General features: G+C 38.0%; 1 protein-coding gene across 20 annotated transcripts in view; it reads right to left on the bottom strand.

The window, feature by feature from the left end:
* DOCK10 (dedicator of cytokinesis 10) overlaps positions 1–16,665 on the bottom strand; it is a 304,405-nt gene that overhangs the window by 136,759 nt on the left and 150,981 nt on the right. For all 20 annotated transcript variants that reach the window (XR_015150938.1, XR_015150936.1, XR_015150933.1 and 17 more), the window contains exon 4: positions 3,357–3,439. Coding sequence is in view for 16 of the 20 variants with exons in the window: in XM_086365856.1 (XP_086221982.1) it covers positions 3,357–3,439 (83 nt within the window). In the remaining 4 variants the exon portion in view is untranslated. The remainder of the gene's footprint in view (positions 1–3,356; positions 3,440–16,665) is intronic.

The following is a 16,665-nucleotide window of genomic DNA, read 5'->3' as shown; positions in this document are numbered from 1 at the left end:
TTCTTTTTACCACCCGACCCCTCCCCACTGCCCCCCACTCCCGCCACCAGGAGTTTTATGGTCTCTGGTCTTATGCTCAAGTAGTAAATCCATTTTGAGTTAATTTCACTTATGGTGTAGGATAGTAGCCTCATTTCATTCTTTTACTTGTGGCTGTTAGTGTTCCCAATGTTTATATCCTTTCGCCATTTATATTCTTGGCTCCTTTGACATCATATGTATTTTTTAATGACATTCTTGTCTCCTTAGGAACACCGATTTCGGTACTGATTTTTATTTCTAATTTGTGAAGGCTTTACTTTTTGTATTCTATCCTTAAATAGAGTCTGTCTCCAATATCCTCCTATGAACAGACACACAAAAAAGTGAGGTTCTTAAGAGTTAATAACAACACAATTTTAAATTCAAGGACTATAAGTGAGGGAGATAAGCAAACATCTTTTTTCACTTCTCCATAATTGTAAGTTTTTATTTTATAGCCTCAGCAACCCATAAAAAGAAACGATCAGTTTAAATTGGTAGCAGACATAGGAGAATTCTAATCCAGGAGGTATGAAAATGATTTACTTCTAATAGCCTCAGAAGGCCCAAGTAAATTATGTGTCTACTACTGACCTAAATATCTGTAGTCTAGTGGGGAGTGCCTAGCCTTGTAAAATCATTAAAAAATACTTTTGCTATTCAATATTACAATCTTCATTTGTTTAGGGGATACGTGAGGATTATTCTAGAACTTCTGATTTTCATTTTGAATATACATACATAGTTCATTACAGTTTCCTACTTAGTGGTAGTCTTCTTCCCCTTCTTGGTATCAACTTTCACATCCTTTAGTTAAACTGAGAGAAATTCTCAACAATATTTATGTGACTTTTGCATTTCTTCTCATGGGATTTCTTCTTGTGCTCTACAAGAATTCCAAGTCAGCAATGACATCTGGACCCTGTTCTGACTGGAGGTGCTTTCTCTATTTTTCAACAGAGGAAGAATATAGTACATGTGAATTTTTAAATTAATATATATTTTTATGGCATCAGGGATATAAGAAAAGATGAAGTGTTTGGAGATAAAGCTACTAAAGTGTTCAGTAGACCTAAGGACAGTAGGAAGGCATTTATGCCAAATGAAAGCTAAACACCTCTTTCTACACTCTCTCCCTTTATAAATTGTCTTCCAAGTGCTTGGACATGGCTTCCAAGTTGTAACCACTTCTCAGAACTATTTTCAGAAAGAGGAAGACTTGATGGTAAAAAAATGCTTTGCTTCTCAATGGCAGCTACATGCGTGACTAATGTCCAGACATTCTGAATGTAATAATTGCTCATGAAAGTTTAGGGTGTGATAAGACCATCTCAACATGAAATTACAGGAGGTTATCTATTAGGAGTGACCTGAATCTAAAGGAATGTTCACAGATTTGGCAAAAATCAAACATTCACTGTTTTGAATAAAGACTTGCTGTTTTAGAGGAACATTGCTTTGCTCTTCCCAGGAACTCAACTCCAAAGAAATGGTCTCCTTCCATCTTTTTTTTTTTTTTTTAATTCTCACTGCTACAATCCCATTTTCCATACAGTGGAGCAGGTAATCTCTTAAAGAGGTAAACTAGATCATGTCACACTCTAGGTTACAATTTCTATAGTCTTCTGTTGAATGAGAATAAAACCCAAGCTCATTTCCAGGGCCCACAAGGTCCCTTGCCTGGTTCCAGGGTTTTAATCAACCCTTAGGTCCAGGTTCTCTGATGGTCACTCTGATTCCCAGCTCAGAGCTTTTGCCCCTGTTATTTCTTCTGGGGACCCTTTTCTCGAGATCACAGTGCTGGTAGCTACTGTTCCTTCAGATCTGAGCTTAAATGTCACTTCCAGTGCTGCTCCATAACTCCACCTTCTTCAAATTTTGCATTTGGAGTTGAATGCAGTACTTCCAAGTATTCTAGTCTGGAAAAGATGTTTCTTTGGGCACGGGAGATCTTAAAAAGTGGTGCCCAAATCTAAACCATGTGCCCATTAAAAAGTTATGTGCAATGTGTATGACCTCAAAGTCTCACTTGAGGAAAGAGTTAGTAAAAAATTCACTTATTTCTATCTTAAGTTTTATTTTCTGGATAATGTGCATCATTTTAGTCTGATTAACCAGTGTGTTGGGAGATTCCAGTTCATCACAGTTCTTTGAATTTAAGCAACTTCAAGCCCATCCAGGATTATTAGATTTTAAAATTTTTGACCCACTCAGTTTACTTATCCAATAAGTAATTACTGCATACTTACTATGTGCCAGGGCTTCCCTGATAGCTCAGCTGGTAAAGAATTCATCTGCAATGCAGGAGACTAGTTTGATTCCTGGGTCAGGAAATTCCCCTGGAGAAGGGAATAGCTACCCACTCCAGTATTCTAGCCTGGAGAATTCCATGGACTATAGTCCGTGGGGTCACAAGAATTGAACACAACTGAGTGACTTTCACTTTCACTTTACTATGTGCCAGGCATTCTTCAAGGCCTGCAAAAGATTCTGCAAGGAAGGCAGAGTCCCTGCCCTTTTGGACTTGACTTTAGTGGGGGACACAGACATGGAATAAATGACTGCTCTAGGTCAGGTAGCTTCTCTATAGAGGTGACAGGTAAGCAGGTACAGAATGAAGTTATCTTCTCCTAAAGACTTTATTTCCCTACAGTCTGAAAAGAATTAGGTGCTTGCTTTTCCTTTTTGCTATTCTTAGACATTACTGCTCTTGTGCAGGTTGTTTATTTTCATGCTTTTTGATATCCCAGCATGAAAATATATGAATCCAATGGCAAACCTGAATGCTACACACACCATATCAGAAAAAAAATTTCTGGTCCAACTTGTACCTTTTAATCCTCTTGTATCTGCTATTGAAAGGACAGCTCACACAAGAATGACCTAACACTTTAAAACTTTGCTCAAAACCTTGTTGGTGTTTGGTCACTAAGTTGTGTATGACTTTTTGCGACCCCATGGACTATAGCCCGCCAGGTTCTTCTGTCCATGGTATTTCCCAGGCAAGAATATTGGAGTGGGTTGCCATTTTCCTCTCTAGGGGATCTTCCCAACCTAGGGATTGAACCTGGGTCTTCTGCTTGGCAGGCGGATTCTTTACCACTGAGCCACTTGGGAAGCCCTAGGCTATCCTAAATGAGTATATTTATCTGTCATCCAATTCTGTGAAGATATAAATAATACTTTGTTCAACAAAATGTTCTCTTGTGACTCTTATTTTTTAATTTTTTAAATATAACTTGTTATTAGGTGAATGTACACATATTCATAAACAGTGACAGAGAACATAGTTTATATATGGAAAAACCCAAGGATTACTCATAAAAGGTTCTTACCGAGGTAACTGTCGAATGTCTCCAGAATACTGTTCATATTTGTAGTTTACCACATACCACTGGGAACTATAAAATTTACAAGCCTGAAAGGAAAAAATGACAGTTAAAATTTATCATTCAAATATCAGCTGTCCTGATAAGAAGCAAGGTGAATTCAGTGTTCATTATCTCCGGGTTAATGTTAAGGTAGCTATGTGAGTGATTTTTTTTTTTTTTTTAATGTGAGTGATTTTAAGGTAGGTAAGCACATGCTTATTATGATCATTCCATTTTTCAGTGAAAGGGAAATCTAACCCTTCCCAGAATCCTACAGGAGGAACCATTTAACATATTTAGTCTACTTTTCTCCATCAAGGAAAGCTTAATTTAATCATCTGGTGAATCATAACTGGATATGTCACTAACCTCAAGTACTGTCATTTTTTCAGTTTTTCTTGGCAATCCTTTCTTTAACAGTTCTTCATAGTGAAAGATGTTATTAATTATGCATCATCCTTTCATCATCATATTAGCCTATTTCTTCTTGTTCTTGCATTAGCAAACCTATCCTTTTCCTCTTTATAACAACCCTGTTGCTAACTTTAGTTTTTCAGTTTTACCTCATTGCCTTCTGAGCCCAGCCTTCTCCCTGATCATTGATTGATTTTTTTATAAATATATGTGAATAAAAGATGACCAAAAACCTTTAAAACACCAAGTTAATAGTGCAAACGAATCAACTTACAGTGGTTCATAATGGCTGAATTTACAGTATTCATCGATGGCAAATATTCCCCAAACACCATCTATGCAACTGGCACAGCATTATCTCACAGTGGTTCATAATGACTGAATTTACAGTATTCACTGATGGCAAATATTCCCCAAGCACCATCTATGCACCGCCTGGCACAGCACTGACCATGGACTGGTAATGGGGATTCCACTAGATGTTTGTTTTTTTAAATAAAAATTTATTTATTTTATTTGGAGGTTAATTACTTTACAATACTGTATTGGTTTTGCCATAAATCAACATGAATCCGCCACAGGTGTACACGTGTTCCCCATCCTGAACCCCCCTCCCTCCTCCCTCCCTGTACCATCCCTCTGGGTCATCCCAGTGCACCAGCCCAAAGCATCCAGTATCATGCATCGAACCTGGACTGGTGACTCGTTTCATATATGATATTATACATGTTTCAATGCCATTCTCCCAAATCATCCCACCCTCGCCCTCTCCCACAGAGTCCAAAAGACTGTTCTATACATCTGTGTCTCTTTTGCTCTCTTGCATACAGGGTTATCGTTACCATCTTTCTAAATTCCATATATATGTGTTAGTATACTGTATTGGTGTTTTTCTTTCTGGCTTACTTCACTCTGTGTAATAGGCTCCAGTTTCATCCACCTCATTAGAACTGATTCAAATGTATTCTTTTTAATGGCTGAGTAATACTCCATTGTGTATATGTACCACAGCTTTCTTATCCATTCATCTGCTGATGGGCATCTAGGTTGCTTCCATGTCCTGGCTATTATAAACAGTGCTGCGATGAACATTGGGGTACACGTGTCTCTTTCAATTCTGGTTTCCTCGGTGTGTATTCCCAGCAGTGGGATTGCTGGGTCATAAAGCAGTTCTATTTTCAGGTTTTAAGGAATCTCCACACTGTTCTCCATCACTAGATGGTTTTCAAGATTCCTTTCGATTCTAAAATTACGTGAATCTGGGAATTAAACAGCAACAGCACAACTATAAGGATACCTGTCCTCTAGCATTAGTAGGAAAAAACGAGGAGTAATAAACTTAATGCAATATGAGAGATAAGACCTCTGATTGTCTTTGTAACCAAGAAGGGGACAGGCAAGGAGATCTCTTTGTGAGAATCATTATTCAGGATGTAGAAGCACTACAACAAAGAAAGCACTGGCCCTGTCTTAGCAGGAACAGACAGTGGGAGAGAATGGCCCAGAGATGGGTACAGATGGGAGTTGGAGAGCGCCGGGTGGGCACCTGGTCCAAGATGCACAGGGAAGGCAGGGAGAGGGACTAGGAGTGCTAAGCCGCTCTAGATTTCTCCGGCCTCGAACTTTCTCAATACCATTGCTTTATTTGTTCAGGGAAACACCCACACACAAATGGGGGCTGACGGCAAACAATGTGTGAGGCTAGGACAAAGATAGGAGGGGGAGAGTGGCAGCAGCGCGAAAGGAGAAAAGAAGAGATAAAAACACAACAGGCGCGAGACAAATGGACATGGATAACAGCCACAGGGAATCCAGCGGATGTGTACTGACTCTGGATGGAGAAGAGGAATGTGAATAAAACTGAGTATTTAGCTAATATTCAATTTTTTAACTTGCCAATTTCTGAGCCAATTGTGCAAACCACATGTTTCTGGAAATAAGAGGAAATCTGAGCCCTGATATATTCCTTGGCTGGAAAGTTCCATCTTCATTCTGGATAAAGATGCCAGGAATTCAGGCAAGGAGAAAAAGACCCACAGCATCCCTACCCAAGGAGGCAAAACATTCATGATTATGGTTCTTTCCCATCCTCTCTCATTTTCTTACTTCCCTTTCTCAACACTTTGCTGTAGTTTTCAAATGGTACAAAATGGAAAACAAAAACATAAAACTCATCCCTTTTTGGCAGTTCCTTTCAATCTTTTTTTTTCTTTTTCCTGGTGCAGAGTTTATCTAATTGTCCTTGAATATTTGAATTGAAATACTATGTTTATTCACGGAATGGTATCAGTTCATTTCAATCATTCAGTCGTGTCCGACTCTGTGATCCCATGGACTGCAGCACGCCAGGCTTCCCTGTCCATCACCAACTCCTGGAGCTTGCTCAAACTCATGTCCATTGAGTCAGTGATGACATTCAACCGTCTCATCCTCTGTCATCTCCTTCTCCTCCTGCCTTCAATCCTTCCCTTAATGGTATATTCTAAAGATTTTCTACTTTTGCTTTTCAAATTTTATGACACTTTAAATAAGTAGAATAAAGTTTCATACTCTAATTTATCAACCCAGTCTCTTAGTTCATTAATATGGTTAATAAACATTTTTGAAGCCATACTCTGTACCTAGGGATTTTCTTTGGTGATGCAAATACATCAGTGAAAAGGACAAAAATTCATGATCTCTTAAAACATAAGCCCTTGTGAAAAGCTGGTCAATAGACACAAAAATAAGTAAATTGTGTTAACATATCAGGAATGGTAAGTGTAGTGTGAAAAAGAAAGCAGATGAAGGAGGATGGTAGAGTTGGGAGAAGGAGGACAATTTAAATAGAATCATTAGGGTGAGTCTTATAAAGAAGGTGACATTTGAGCAAGACTTATAGAAGGGCTTCCCTGGTGGCTCAGATGATAAAGAATGAGCTGCAATGCAGGAGACCTGGATTTGATCCCTGGGTCAGGAAGATCTCCTGGAGAAAGAAATGGCTACTCACTCCAGTATTCTTGCTTGGAGAATTCCATGGACAGAGGAGCCTGGCAGGCTACAGTCCATGGGGTCACAAAGAGTCAGACAGGACTAAGCAACTAACTCAAACACTATAAAGGGGAGAGAGTGAGTCATTCTTAAGGGTATTTCAAATTTTGTGCCATTGTAGAAAAAAATGCCTCAGAGTATATCTTCACACATTTATTCCTCTCATTCTCCCCCAAGTCTGATCCATTTTGGATTATTTTCTTAAGATAAAGTGTTCAAAGTATTTTAAAGGTTCTTGATTAAAAAACCTGCCAAACTAATATATACTCTTTATAAGAATATATAAGAGGGTATAGAACTGAACCAAGAACTGCAGGGCTTCATTCTTGGGCTAGAACTAGTATTGACTTCCAACAAGACTTGTAACTCATTTTATTTATTATGATCTCTGATTTAGCAGCTGAACATTCAGGACATTAGACTGGATTAGAAATTTCTGTCTCATAATATCTATCTTCTGCTTCTTTAACTACGGTACAGCCTTTGACTGTGTGGATCACAACAAACTGGAAAATTCTTCAAGAGATGGGAATACCAGACCACTTTACCTGTCTCCTGAGAAATCTGTAAGCAGGTTAAGAAGCAACGTTAGAACCAGTCATGGAACAACAGACTGGTTCCAAATTGGGAAACAAGGATGTCAAGGCTGTATATTGTCACAATGATTATTTAACTTATACGCAGAATACATCACGTGAAATGCCTGGCTGGATGAAGCACAAGCTGGAATCAAGACTGCCGGGAGAAATATCGATAGCCTCAGATACGCAGATGACACCACCCTTATGGCAAAAAGCAAAGAACTAAAAAGCTTCTTGATGAAAGTGAAAGAGGAGAGTGAAAAAACTGGCTTCAAACTCAACATTCAAAAAACTAAGATCATGGCATCCAGTCCCATCACTTCATGGCAAATAGATGGAGAAACAATGGAAACAGTGACAGACTAATTTTTTGGGCTCCAAAATCACTGCAGATGGTGACTGCAGCCATGAAATTAAAAGATGCTTGCTCCTTGGAAGAAAAGTTATGACCAACCCAGACAGCATATTAAAAATCAGAGACATTAATTACTTTGCTGACAAAGTTCTGACTAGTCAAAGCTATGGTTTTTCCAGTAGTCAGGTATGGATGTGACAGTTGGACCATAAAGAAGGCTGAGTGCTGAAGAATTGATGCTTTTGAACTATGGTGTTGGAGAAGACTCTTGAGCATCCCTTGGACCTCAAGGAAATCAAACCAGTCCAGCTTAAAGGAAATCAGACCTGAATATTCATTGGAAGGACTGATGCTGAAGCTGAAGCTCCAATACTTTGGCTACCTGATGTGAAGAGTCAATTCATTAGGAAAGACCCTGATGCTGGGAAAGATTGAAGGCGGGAGGAGAAGGGGATGACAGAGGATGAGATGGTTGGATGGCATCACTGATTCAATGGACATGAGTTTCAGCTCATGTAGAGCTGGGAGGTGGTGATGGACAGGGAGGTCAACTCCAGGAGGTCGTGATGGACAGGGAGGCCTGGCGTGCTGCAGTCCATGGGGTTGCAAAGAGTCGGACATGACTGAGTAGTCGACTGAATTGACTAACTGACTGACTTTCTTATATCGGTATAGCCTGGTAAAAACTTCTTTTGTTTTGCAGTGGTAAGTGTTTGTCAGATACTGTTCTACTAGGTCCTTTACATACAATCTTAAGAAGCACTACATGAGATTTTGTTATTCCCATTTTATAGACCACAGAGGCAAGGAGAGGCGCAGACTTCTGCCCAAGATCCCACACATGACAGAAGCAGGATTTCAAAGCGGATTTGTCTGACTTAAGAAGTCTGTTCAAGTCATTTATGAGTTGTTTGCTAACTGCAGACTTCTGTTTTTTTCAAATCACATCTGGACTATCAAGCCAAATCTTTCCTGTGGTGTTTCTCTCTGTCTTGAAGTCAGACAGACCTGGTTTTGAATTTTGGTATTAATTGGCAGATCTCAATTAAGTGATTTAGTATCTCTAATTTTTTTATCTGTCTAAATAATACCACCTTCTTTAGGTTCAATTCCTATAAAATACCTACCTGAGGGTAAATAATCAATAAATATTTGATTAAAAAATCAGTTTTGCCAGTCAGTTTGACTCATTCTATAAATCACATTCATAGTAGTGGAGAATAACAACTTGTTTTTCTTGACTTATTCAAGTATAGTTTTAGAGAGCTATCTAAGCTCTGATAATCACAGTATTCTTTTTTTTTTTTTTTTAATCAAACTCCTGAATTTATTTGTTAGGTTTCTTACATCTGGTAGTAGGTAGATGAAGATTTAGGTTGAATTAGATGAACCTCAGGAATCTTTCTAAATCAGTGATTTCTCCGATTCTGAGGAAGCCAGTGGATTTTACAAACATACAAATGTTTCTCCTACATAGTTAGGCATTTTAGAAATGTTACGCATAGAAAATTATTCTCTATTCTTTGTTCTAGCCCACATACTCACTCTAAGAAGATCATTAAGAACTATTATAATTATGACAACAACTCCTCTTTGTCCAAAACTGAAGCTGAAGTGACCTGTGAAATTCAAGCCACAGACTATAACTCTGCTTGTTACAATGAGGCAATGGTCCCATTTTCTCCTTAAAAATTATTAATACCTAGTTCACAATACTGGTTTCAAAATACCCACTTCTTTTCCCCTTGAAAATGGGGGGCTGCCATAGTCAGCTTCAAAGATGAAGGCCGGATGTCCAACAAAAGTTTGTTGAACTGGTTAATTTTTCCAAACAGCAATGCCCTGGTTCACATTTTATTCATTTATTACATTTGCTTGTTCAGTCTTTATCTTGCCATCTCTGCCTGTTATTTTTTTAGACATATAAAAATTTGAGTCAGGTCAACTTGGCCAAAGGCTTTTAAACTATTAGGATAGTGTTTCCTAAACTGTGTTGTGTCCATGGGGGTTACTAATTAAAATGCAGGTTCCTGGGCCCTACAGGGGATTCACTGAATCAGAATCTCTAGAGGGGGCCTTGAAATCCATCACTCCACCGGAGTGACAATATGACTATGTCCTTAACATGTTGTCTGCCTAGGAACTGAAAACATTAGGGTCCCAGCTTCATGCAGGGAATTTTAGTAACTGAGATGATGCTCCAGTGTCATTCAAGTAGGCATGGTCTTTTATAAGAGCAGGGAGCATACCAACTCCAGGATGGGGCCTTTAGGAGACATTCAATGATAGGAGACATTCAATACATATTTTTAATGAATGAATCTTCCATGTTTTTTTTTTTTTTCCTTTAGAAATAACTAAATAGGACACCTTAAAAGTTCTAAATACCTAAATACTTTAGAAAAGATTGGACAACTGTAAAGGGTATCCTAAAACACTATAAATAAAACATTTCATTTTTCTCCCCTTTCTTTCCCTTTTTAGAAAATCATCTGTTGCCAACATCCGTTGGATCATTGAAAAAGCATGGGAGTTCCAGAAAAACATCTACTTCTCCTTTATTGACTATGCCAAAGCCTTTGACTGTGTGGATCACAACAAACAATGGAAAATTCTTAAACAGATGGGAATACCAGACCACCTGACTGGCCTTCTGAGAAAACTGTATGCAGGTCAAGAAGCAACAGTTAGAACTGGACATGGAACTACAGACTGGTTCCAAATCGGGAAAGGAGTATGTCAAGGCTGAATATTGTCACCTTGCTTATTTAACTTATATGTAGAGTATATCATGCGAAATGCCAGGCTAGATGAAGCACAAGCTGGAATCAAGACTGCCGGGAGAAACATCAACAACCTCAGATATGCAGATGACACCACCCTTATGGCAGAAAGTGAAGAAGAACTAAAGACCTCTTGATGAAAGTGAAAGAGGAGAGTGAAAAAGCTGGCTTAAAACTCAACATTCAGAAGACTAAGATCATGGCATCCAGTCCCATCACTTCATGGCAAATAGATGGGGAAATAATGGAAACAGTGAGAGACTTTATTTTTTGAGGCTCCAAAATCACTGTAGATGGTGACTACAGCCATGAAATTAAAAGATGCTTACTCCTTGGAAGAAAAGCTATGACCAACCCAGACAGCATATTAAAAAGCAGAGACATTATTTTGCCAACAAAGGTCTGTCTAGTCAAAGCTACGGTTTTTCCAGTAGTCATGTATGGATGTGAGAGTTGGACTCTAAAGCTGAGCCCTGAAGAATTGACGCTTTTGAACTGTGGTGTTGGAGAAGACTCTTGAGAGTCCCTTGGACTGCAAGGAGATCCAACTAGTCCATCCTAAATGAAATCAGTCCTGAATATTTATTGGAAGGACTGACGCTGAAGCTGAAACTCAGATACTGTGGCCACCTGATGCAATGAACTGACTCATTGGAAAAGACCCTGACGCTGGTAAAGATTGAAGGCCAGAGGAGAAGGGGACGACAGAAGATGAGATGGCTGGATGGCATCATCAATTCGATGGACATGAGTTTGAGTAAGCTCCGGGAACTGGTGATGGACAGGGAAGCCTTTCATGCTGCGGTCCATGAGGTAGCAAAGAGTCAGACATGACTGAGCGACTGACTGAACTGAACTTAGAAAATCATCAGAATCAATTCAAATCATGTTACCTACCTCAAATAGCAATTTGAGTTTGGCAATGTAATCTGTCCAGCTCTTAAAAAGGCTGATTATTAGATTATGACTACAGAGTAATAAGCAGGCAATAGATGGCTTTTTAGATTCAAAACTATTTTTCTTCCTGGCTATAGAGGCTTACTTAATTACATGACTACTGCCTTGCCAGGAAGGTTTATGTGACCACAAAAGGTACTCTCTTTGGCCCTTACTTACCACTGGGATGAATTGGTATGTGTAAAATGATGGTGGTAATTTTCATATCAATGCCATTCTTTATAACATTTAGAAATAATTATGACTATTTTGTAAATGTTAAAAAATGCAGCATCATGAATTTAAGTGAATTCAGGTGAATTATGTATTGAAAGAGTGGCTGGATAATTTATTGTCCACATTGAGGCACTTCAAAGTGAAAAGAAATGCTATTGGCCAGGCCAACAGATAGAACATGAAACTTCTTGCAAATCAGGATATTGGTCATCCAATAAATGCATCAGTATTTTAGAAAAAAGGAAAAGGTATTTTCTTTTAAAATTTAAGTGGATCACATTGTATATTCCTTTAAAATTAAATCATTAATTTCTGCACTATAAAAATAAGGTGAACTGCAAACGATCTTTTAAAACTTATCCTACACTCTAGAGAGAGAAATGGAAATGAGTTTGGAGAAAATAAATGTGACTATAGATCTGACTCAATTTCAGAAGTCATGATAGAATCTTATTTAATAGTTTTTTGAGTCTGGTTTTTTAAAAATATTATTTGATATTAGATAATGTTGCTATGTATATAAATACGCCCGTACAGTATAAAACAGAATATCACAGCAAAGGCCAACCATAAGTGAAAATAATTTTTAAACTATTTTGTTTGAATTATAGAGTTGCCTAAACTGCTGTCTTGGTTGATTCTAAACTGAAAATGAATCAAGGTATTTGGCTTTTCTTTTCAAAATGTGCTGCATTAAGGCAACTGAACAAACTTTAAAATTAAGACTTTCATAAGTCATACCTGTGCCTAATCTGGGGGAATACACTTTAATTTTCCAGCTAGCTATCCCAAGTATTTTGTCAGGACATAACAAATGGATGGTACTAAAAAACAACAACAACAACAAACAAACAAACAAAACCTTTGATAAAATTATGAGTTAATCATTCTTTTCATATAATTCAAAAATTATATTGTAATTCAATGCAATTGAAATGTTAGGTTCAAACTTATGAAGAATCTTTTTTTTTATTTTTATATTCCAGGGTCTCTGATTTATAGTTCTGTCTTTATTCACTTACCACCAAACATAGGATGACTCTCATTGTGAAGAAGTCTACAGGAAGTCAATTTAGAACTGGAACCATTTTGCATATTTGGTAGAGAAGGAAATGACAACCCACTCCAGTTTTCTTGCTTGGAGAATTCCATGGACAGAAGAGCCTGGTGGGCTACAGTCCACGGGGTCACAAACAGTCAGACATGACTGAGTGACTAACACCTGCATATTTGGAAACAAGACTACTATTCTAGGGAATTGAACACTAGGAAATACGTTTCTTCAGGGTGGTTAATGTAAAACACAAAAAATTTTGATTTCATTGTTTTTAAATTGCATTTTCCATATACATTCTATCCTAATGCCACTAAACAGTAGATTAATTTGAATTTACCTTAATCGACATTCGTATGTTTATCTTTGTATGTGTGTATGTGTGTGGACTCAGTCGTGTCTGACTTCTTGCAACACCATGGATTATAGCCTGCCAGGCTCCTCTGTCCATGGGATTTTCTAAGCAAGAATACTGGAGAGGGTTGCCATTTCCTTCTCCAGGGGATCTTCCTGACCCAGGGATTGAACCCTCATCTCCTGCATTGGCAGGCAGATTCTTTATCACTGAGCTTTACTATCATACATTTAGTGTAAAAAAAAAAAAAAAAATTGGGTGATCCATTTTATTCTGACCAGAAAAAGTCATTATATAAACTAGGCCTATATACAGGTTAACAGATTTTGATATCATTTTCCATTAAATTCTTGAAGTTGCAAAATAAATGTGGCTGTACTTTTAAAAATACTTATAAAAGTACATACAATATAGATTCCCTTAAACCTCCAGCAAGACCTTCACTAATGAATTAAGAGCCTCTTCAAAGAGAAACAAAAATCTTTTTATTTGCACTACTTTTATTAAGAAAATATTATGAATTATTTGCAATTTGGAGAGGCTTTTTTATAGTTGTGTTTCCCCCAATGTGTTCAGTTGCTAAGCCGTGTCTTATTTTTTGCGACTCCATCAACTGCAGCATGCCAGGCTTCCCTGTCCCAGAGTTTGCTCAAATTCATATCCATTGAGGAGGGGATACTATTTAATCGTCTCTTCTGTCACCCTGTTCTCCTCCTGTTCTCAATTTTTCCCAGCATCAGGGTCTTTTCCAATGAGTCAGCTCTTTGCATCAGGTGGCCAAAGTACTGGAGCTTCAGCTTCAGCATCAGTCCTTCTAGTGAATATTCAGGGTCGATTTTCTTTAAGATTGGGGCTTCCCTGGTGGCTCAGAGGTTAAAGCGTCTGTCTGCAAAGGGACTGACTGGTTTGATCTTGCTGTTCAAGGGACTCGCAGGAGTCTTTTCCAGCACTACAAACTGTGCCTGTACCCCTGATGTCACAGCAGAGGAGCTAGTTCTAGACTGAAGAAAACCATTCTTACTATGCTCTGGTCCAAGGTTAATGAATACATTAGAACCACTCATTTTCTGCCCCTTGTTTCAGATTCAGAAAACAGCTTTCATTTTTTTACTTAATTTATTTATACATGCAAAGAAACCCTGGAATTATTTATTGAAAGACTTATTCTTATTTCTCGGTAAGTTTAATGGCACATTATTCTACATATGAGATTCAAACTATTTGTATAAAGTACAAAGGCATTTTGGTCAAAAGAATGGTTTCTTTATCAAAAGTACACAATATACAGTTCAAAATTAAAGACAAAATATATAAAGTTATTTTAACCATAAAAGAAATGAAATTCCTGACAAGATGCATTTCATTTTGTTTAGATATATTTCTTTCAGTTAACAAAAGGACACTGCATGAAATACATTTAAAATCAAGGCTAATCTCCCTTTCCCCATAATTTTCTTGAAATGCTAGGACCCGTGTTGCTTAAAATCTTCTCTCAACATGATGCAGCTTTTATCCTGACTATTCATAATTTTCTTGTGAATTAACTGAATACCACTTATCTGAGTCCAGATGGTGGAAGAGGAAGAAGGAAAGAAAGAAATTTCATTTTCAATATTTTGGTACATAATTTAACAGTCTACTGAACTATTTTTAACTTCAGGATTCAGTGTTGTACCTGAAGAGTTCTAATATTTTTACTGGGTTTACTCTCAAGGCACTTCCTAGGTAAAGGGACAAACATATACTTTCTTTGACAAGATAACACACTTTGCTTCTCTTCAGAGTTCACCCAGCAGTAATCAGGTTGTGATCAAAGTTTATGAAACCGCTCTGTTAAAGAACAACTGGTGACTCTCAATTACCAAATCCAGTGAATTACCCAATCTTGACATGTCATTGGTGTTTTATATCATTGCCTCACTCTCGCTACTGACAGTTCTTTGATTCTGAGAAATCATTTCTCCTTGTTTTCTTCCTACCTCCTGGTCCACTGGTTCACTTCTTGTGCTGGGCTCTCTTTCCCAGCCTTTTACATGGGAATGTCACTCAGGGACCTGCCTCATGGCATTCCTGGGCAAGCTCTTCCAGATTCAGAGTTTCCATTTTTAAAGCCAGAGCCAGAGCCCACCCCTTCCTACTATATTGAGACCTATGTATGTATCTTGTTGAATCTCTTGCTCTGCATGTCACCCAGAGATGTCATCTTATTTTCTTCATCCATCTCTGCTTGAGCAATCTGCACTTTCTTCTGGGTACCTTATTTAAATTACTGACACAACTATCAAGCTAATAGCCCAAGCCAGAAATGTGGGCATCATCGCCAACACAGTTCTCTCTTTTCCATCACCAACTCCTGTGAATTCTATCTCCTTAACAGTTCTTTACCATTATCACCATTATCTGCCACATGTTAGTACAGATCTTTAACCCAGCTAGGCTATTAAAATAGTCTCTCTGGCTTGAACTCTACCATGTCCCCAATTCCTGTTGATTTTCTTCCATCAGATTTACATCGGCATTTCTGAGACACATTTCTCAAGATACCCAGGGGGGAAGCAGAATTTCTCCATGGCCAAAAAAATCTTGGGGGATATTTCATGCCTTTATTCTCTTCTAAGGCAGACTCTGTAGATGTTAGCTAGTTAAAGAACTTTGTGGGTGTTTGTGACCATGAACATCCTGCAGTTCCGGCTTTCTGCAGAACACTCCGTGCCTATGTGAAATTAGTGTCTGCTCTGATCTTAATCACCTTTTTCCTGGTTTTTATTGTGCATTTTCTATGGAAGCCTAGCGATTTCAATGACATTTATTCTGTCTTCTCTGAATCTAGTTTGTTTTCCCTATTCAATCTTGGGTTCTTTTATAATTTTTTTTTCCCCCTGGAAAATTCAATTATTGCTGGTCTGGAAACCCTGTTTAAAAATCTGAACTTTTCCTTGCCTCAGTAACTTAGTACTTTCTGGATGAGGACAGTACATAATCACTGTGTATGTGTGTGTATACATATTCAGATACAGATGCAGATATAGATATTTTGCTTCTATTCTTTTAATGCTTCCACGACTCTTAAATCTATCAGTGTTTTATGTCTTGACCAAAGTGAGACTTGGATTCTTGAATTCATGACTTATGCCTCACTTCATTGTTAGTCTACTCCTGATGCAGGTTGATTTCTAGAAATCACAAAAGGCTTTGCTGGCAGAGTAACTGGCTGCTTTAGTACTTACTATATTTCCCAGCTATTCAGATGAAGTGGTCCCGGGACCCTTGCTCCCTGTTGAGTCACTATATTATTCTCAATTCTCTACTTGCTCATCTTCTTTGTTAAAAGAGACAAAACCAAGAGCTTAGCATTAATTAATGTTTTGTGTACATTAAAATGAAAACTTTGCTGTAAAAGTTTTGCTTGAGAAGTCTGCCTCCTATTTATAGATCCCTTTAATTGCTCCCCTGACCTTCCAGTGAAAGGAAGTGGTGCTTGTTTTATCATGGAAGTCTTTTATAATTTTTATGGTTACAGATGTTGAT

Source organism: Bos grunniens, chromosome 2 (genome assembly GCF_055505025.1).
Source record: "Bos grunniens cultivar Pamir isolate PY7600 chromosome 2, Bosgru_T2T1.0, whole genome shotgun sequence".
In the NCBI taxonomy this organism is placed as follows: Eukaryota; Metazoa; Chordata; class Mammalia; order Artiodactyla; family Bovidae; genus Bos; species Bos grunniens.
This window is presented reverse-complemented; position numbering and strand designations above follow the sequence as displayed.